The following is a 6,000-nucleotide window of genomic DNA, read 5'->3' as shown; positions in this document are numbered from 1 at the left end:
ATAATTTGGGAGGGGTGAGAAAATACATTTGATAAAGTTATTTTGAATAAGGTAAACTGATGTCTAGATTTTATCTAAACTTCACAGCCCCAGAAAATAAAGTGTCAAATTAAATGGAAAATTTCCACCATTTGGGTCTTCCACAGATCTGCTCAGTTTTTCTATGATATACATTTTCCTGATACGAGAAGGAAGCTGTGAATCATTCTAACGGGTTAAAGTGTCTTGGGGCAGCAGGTTAGAGCACTGGTGAGGACTTTATCTGCTCTGTCGTCTCATACCAGTATTGGCTGTTTCCTCTCTTGGGTTGATAACTGCACAGATTCTCATTTTCTTTATCATCCATTTCCTTCTACTTCATGAATCAACTTTGGCTAATGGTTATTTCAGAAGCCAAGCAGGTGTCATCAAAAGACACTTTCGTGGCAGACAAGTAAGTGTCAGTGACAGTGATGTCATCAAGCTCTGTGCTGAAATGATCTGACTCCTTGATGACGCTGTAATTGAGGGCCACACTGTAGTTAGCCGGCTTCTCCACCGGCTTCTGCTTACAGTTGCAGAGCTTTCTGAAGGCTGCACGGAATTTCTGGGACATGAGATTGTAAATCACTGGGTTGATGGCACTGTTGAGATAAATGCAAATTCTGCAAAAGAGCAAGAACCAATTTTCTTGGAAAGGGCTGGAGAGAAATGAGTTGACAACCACAAGAGTTCTGTAGGGCATCCATAAAAGGGCAAACAGAATGACAACCACTGCCAGCATCTTGGTGACCTGTGGAGAAACAGAAATGCAAAGCAAACACAAATTAAAACAAAACAGAACCGAAACATGAAAATAAAACGACTCCGCCTCTGCCCTCCTCCAGCATTTAGTTCCCAAGATGTAGTCTGAGACAAGGACTTAAGTGTAGGCAGTTTACAGTATTTGGGAGATGAACCCAGGAAGCAGGATTAAAGGCATAGAAGAGAGTGTGAGAGAGGAGGAAAAGCCAAAATACGGTGTGTTTTTGAGACAACTCCCACTGCGGGCAACTGTGGATCAAGTAATGTGTTTCGGGATCATCTGTCCAGAGACAGGGAAGCTGAGGCATTTATCTACTGGCTGCCATCTCCCCTTTGTTGAGAGGTGCCTTAGGGGCTTTAAATGCATGGTACTTCCAAGTTTCACCTACCTGGAAACTCCTAGGGGCTTTAGACAGAACCTTGAGGCAGAGAAGAGGAGAGACAGTCAGGGGACATTGGATACCTGTAGTGCAGTGTTCTCAGCAAGCAGGAACCATCCACAATAGCCATGAAATCATGGCTGAAACCACAGTCTGTCTCAGAGGATGTGACCCAGGGCACCAAAAGTGTCTGCGGTAAACACTAGGACACCTAGGGTCTAATTCCATCTTTACTCACCTTTCCTTCGACAGCAACACTTTACATATTTTAAAATAAGTTTTTAGTATCTATAGTCTCTTACAGAGTTTGACAAATTTCAGCTTCCTCAGTCCAGACTTTCTAGATGTTCTGAACTTGAAAACTACTGCAAATAGAAGGAACTGATACTTCCTCTTTCATCCTTCCCAACCTCTCAGCTGTTTTCCTAAAGCCCTCTCCCCCAGCCTCTATCTTGTTCTGGCATTGAGAGAGATCCTGTTTTTACACAGGGCTTTTAAAAGTTCTTTAGCGTAGAAATAAGGATTCCACAGCTAGATACTCACTCTGTCATTAGTATCTACTATAAATTCAGCTCCTTGTACTTAATCCTGATAATAGAATCCATCTTGCTCTCCTGTGTTAGAATACCTTCCGTTCCCCTCCTAGCACTCCTTCTGATACTGGGGCTCTGTCCTACCCTTAACCATATCTTGTCCACCCCAGGAACTCCCCATGAATCCCACATCGTGGGGGTAATGCTCCCCTCTTGCTGTTATTCTATAGTAACTGCCTTCTTCCGTGGCTCATATCATTTGCTGTAAGACTTCTCACTTAGGGACACACAGAGCCTTTATCGTTTTTTGAACCACTACTATCTTTTTTTGAACAACTCCTACAACTTCTTTGCAATGGCACCTATGAGCTGTCTATCCACCTACTCTCAAGCTACTGTGTTTGCTCTTCTTCCAGGGCCATTTGATCACTTTCTTGAAGTCCTTCCTACCCTCTAAGGATGCGCCCCACGCCCTCCAGCTCTACCTCACTCACCGTTCCCTGAGTGACCACGGTTCATTGTCCTTCTGACTCACCGCATGTAGGATAATTACATTTTATATTTGGCTTACTGGGGTAGGGAAGTTGTCCAGTGGGAAGATATGATTTTCACATTGGTTCATATAATACCAAGTAAAACATTTCAGAGATTCTTGACTTCTTTCAGAAATAAAGAGGACCTATTCAGACAAGAGGTTAATGGAAGCCTGCTTTTTCAAAGCTGACTTTTAAGATTATGAGTAAATACGTTAATTGATCCTAGGAAACTAAAGGCTTAATTCAGTGATAAATAGTCTGAGCTTTGGAAGGAGCCATAGTAATTATCATCTTCATCGTCACCATCATCACTCACATCCCTGCCTGATTCCACTGCCTCGTACTCCAGGTTCTCTGATATCAGGTCACTGCTTCACACTTACCAACATCCTCTCACTCCTTGCCAAGGACTAAGCATCTTATATTTGAGCCCCTGGTTTGATTTACAATTGGATTGCTAGCATCACATTTGAGTCTTTATAATGGCCCATCATAAAGATATGTAAACATAATCTTATTTAATGCTTTTAATAACTCTGTGTGTAAGCTAGTATTGGTTCCTTTTTGCCTATGAAGAAATTGAGGTTTAGAGGATATATGTGATTTGTCTAAAGACACCTGGCTAGTAAGTGACAGCCATGATTCGAGCTAAGTCTGCTTAAGCCAAAGCCCATGCTCTTTCCTTTATACTTTGCTCTCCCTGTGAAAGTCTTTTGCATTTTCATTAATGATATTTCTACCATGTTACTCCCACATGGTTGCCAAAAACATTTAATCTATTCTAAGTATAATTTCAACATACTTATTGCCGCTTAATTTCTGAACTTAAAGGTTGAATTTTATCTGTTTATTTTCCCCTACTATTTTCAGATGAAACACTGAATTCACATATAATATCTACCTACCTCTTTTTAATTAATGTAAGGGGGCAACTTTCATTGTCTCAAAGAAAAGCAATCTGTTTCTAGGTTAGTATCTCTGCCACGCGCTTCCACAGGCCCCCAGGCATACATTGGCATCACTCCCCAAACTTTTTATTGCAATGAGTTATATTTGTCCACCTGTCCCATAGATGGTGAGCTTCTTCAGGACATGAGTAAAGTTTATTCATTTCTCTTTCCTCAGGTATTTAATACAGTATGTGACATAAGATAGCCCTCAATTAATGTTGAATAAATTCAGGCATGGAAAGAATTATTTCAAAATATGTAATCATGATCCTTTTCTGTTTTTTTTTTTCATTCAGTGAACATTTATTAAGCACTTGCCATATCCTAGGGACTTTTCTAGATGTTGGGGATTCGAACAGTAAGGCTCTCTCCTCTTTTCATGTTGCTTATATCAATGCATTGTGAAGTCACTGACTTTATACATTAAAAATAAGCAGACTGTGATATATGCCTTGTGATATATATGAGTCCAGGGTTCTGAGGAAGGATTAACTTACTCCACCTGCAGAGAAGGGGAGGCTTCATGAACCTGGTTCCCTTGGAGCTGACCCCTCTTCACTCCATACTCCATCCTGGAGGAGACACCATTCCTCGAGTATTCCTTTTCTGGGTTTTTAATACTCCAACATATTGTTAGAGGATTTTTGCAAACACTTAATTTTTTAATATTAAAAAATCCCTTTTAAATAGAAATTGGTTAATTAGTAAAATGAGTCCTTAATATACTTCAGCTTTTTGTTTGAAATATACATTTTTTAAATGTTAAGGAGATGTTAAAATAAAATAAATGCAGTGATGTTTCTAAGACTGTCCCGGAGGAACATATGTCTCCAGTGGGATAATAGAGAATACATTCAATCTCACTCATAATTATTTTTAGTTAATTCCAAATATCTTTGATTGAGCTTAATCACTTTCTAAAATGTTCCCAAGTTTTTGGTGTAGCCATAGCTTGGATTTTAATAGTTCTTAATACAGGAGCAAATACCTAGAAAGGAAATGTCCTAGAGATTGTCTTCCATACCCAATTAATTTCACTGTTGGTTGCTGAAGTTTTATTTCTGTTGTGGTTCCAAATAAGTGACAAAAATGCAAATTTGAAAATATCGTTGGGCCATTGTTTTTAGGCATTGACATTTTTACTGGGGAAGTGCACAGGATACAAAATGAGTTGAAAGATTGCTTATTTACAGACGCCTCTGCCCCAGGACCTAAAGGTCTTTGAGAAACAGCATGAAACAATCTTCAGGGGAAAATGATCTTACCATATATATATGTATATAACCATATATTTTTGATTGGGAAGGAATTAATTTACTCATTTACTCTAGGAGATTCATTGGCATTCCTACTGTGTACCAGTCAATGTCCTGGCTGTTGAGGATTCGACAGTGACCCAGAGACACATTGCCAATAGCTTCATGTATCTTATAATCTGATACAATGTGACAAATGCTAGGACGGGAAAGTTTTGGTTCTATGAGAGCCCCCGATCTGGACTTGAGGTTGAGGACTGGTGAGTGAGGATTCGGTCTCAGTGGTAGTTAAGCCGAAGTCTGAAGATAAGGAGAGGCAGGACAAGTGTTACTGCAGAGACTGGGTGTGTGTGACAGTCTGGAGGCATGAGATAGTGGGGCATAGCATGAAGACCAGAAGTAATTTAGTGTGCAAGTTCTGCAGACCACAGAAAGAAGTGGAGCGATCTCTTTTCTCTAGGAAGCTTGTGGAAATCATAACAAAATCCATCATTTTCTGTGGGGTGCTTGGCATTCCTTCTGCTAGGACAGAAGGGGAGATGCAGCTGCCAAAGGGGATGTAGAGTGTTGAGTCCTAAAAGGGTCAGCTCCATGCAGCTAAAAAGTCAACGAAGAAGTAGGCAGCCATTTTTGCAGAGTATATTGAGGGCAAGGAAAAGAGGTCATAAAAATCAGTTGATTAAAACATAGTGTTCAGCTGGAGAAACTGCTTACAGGGATGGCTGAGAAGAGCAGGGTGGGAACAGGAGGGTCTAAGGTGGGCAGGCCCCGTCCTTGGCCACCATGGTGAAGGGTTATCTTTTTTGTGAGTATCAGCTGGAAACTTTAGAATCAAGCCCTACTATATATATTTTACTCTTTATGATATTTAATTATGTGGAATAAGTGCCATATAGTTCTCACAAGAGAGTTTAATTCGAGTATGGCTTCGAGTATGGACCAGATGGCTTCACAGGTGAATTCTATCAAACATTTAGAGAAGAGCTAACACCTATCCTTCTCAAACTCTTCCAAAATATAGCAGAGGGAGGAACACTCCCAAACTCATTGTACAAGGCCACCATCACCCTGATAGCAAATCCAAATTCAGTCCTCAAAACATCATTTTGTAATCTATAAAATCTCTAGATAAAGACCCTATTCAAGGATTTCTTTTCTTCCTTTAAAGTTTTCTTTAAAAAAGACATGAACTGGGTAGAAGTCTATCTGACTGTTAAGGTTGAGATTACATTTCCCCGAGTGGACACAAGCTCAGTTTTGCATACGTGTGCTGTCGGTAAAAAGCAGAGGCGAACTAGTTTCTCTATTCTAGGCTGCTGAGGAACCTCGTTTTACTAACTACTATCTCTAGTACTAGTACTACGACTTTTACTACAAGTTCTAAAACTATTAGCTAACGTTTGTATATAACCTTTAAAAAGATAGTGTTAGATTTATAGAAAAGTTGCAAAGTTAATACAGAGAGTTTCCAAATACCCTACACCAAAGTCTCCCTATCACTAAGACCTTACGCTAGCATGGTGCATTTCTTTGTCACAATTAATGACTATTCTTACACAGAA

At 39.9% G+C, this 6,000-nt stretch overlaps 1 protein-coding gene across 1 annotated transcript in view; it reads right to left on the bottom strand.

The window, feature by feature from the left end:
- Positions 1 to 364: 364 nt before the first annotated feature.
- TRHR (thyrotropin releasing hormone receptor) overlaps positions 365 to 6,000 on the bottom strand; it is a 41,568-nt gene continuing 35,932 nt past the window's right edge. Inside the window, exon 2 of the mRNA XM_060035238.1 lies at positions 365 to 772. Coding sequence (XP_059891221.1) covers positions 365 to 772 — 408 coding nt within the window. The remainder of the gene's footprint in view (positions 773 to 6,000) is intronic.

Source organism: Delphinus delphis, chromosome 17 (genome assembly GCF_949987515.2).
Source record: "Delphinus delphis chromosome 17, mDelDel1.2, whole genome shotgun sequence".
Classification (NCBI taxonomy): domain Eukaryota; kingdom Metazoa; phylum Chordata; class Mammalia; order Artiodactyla; family Delphinidae; genus Delphinus; species Delphinus delphis.
The sequence above is the reverse complement of the archived record's forward strand: the minus strand, read 5'-3'. Positions and strand labels throughout refer to the sequence as shown.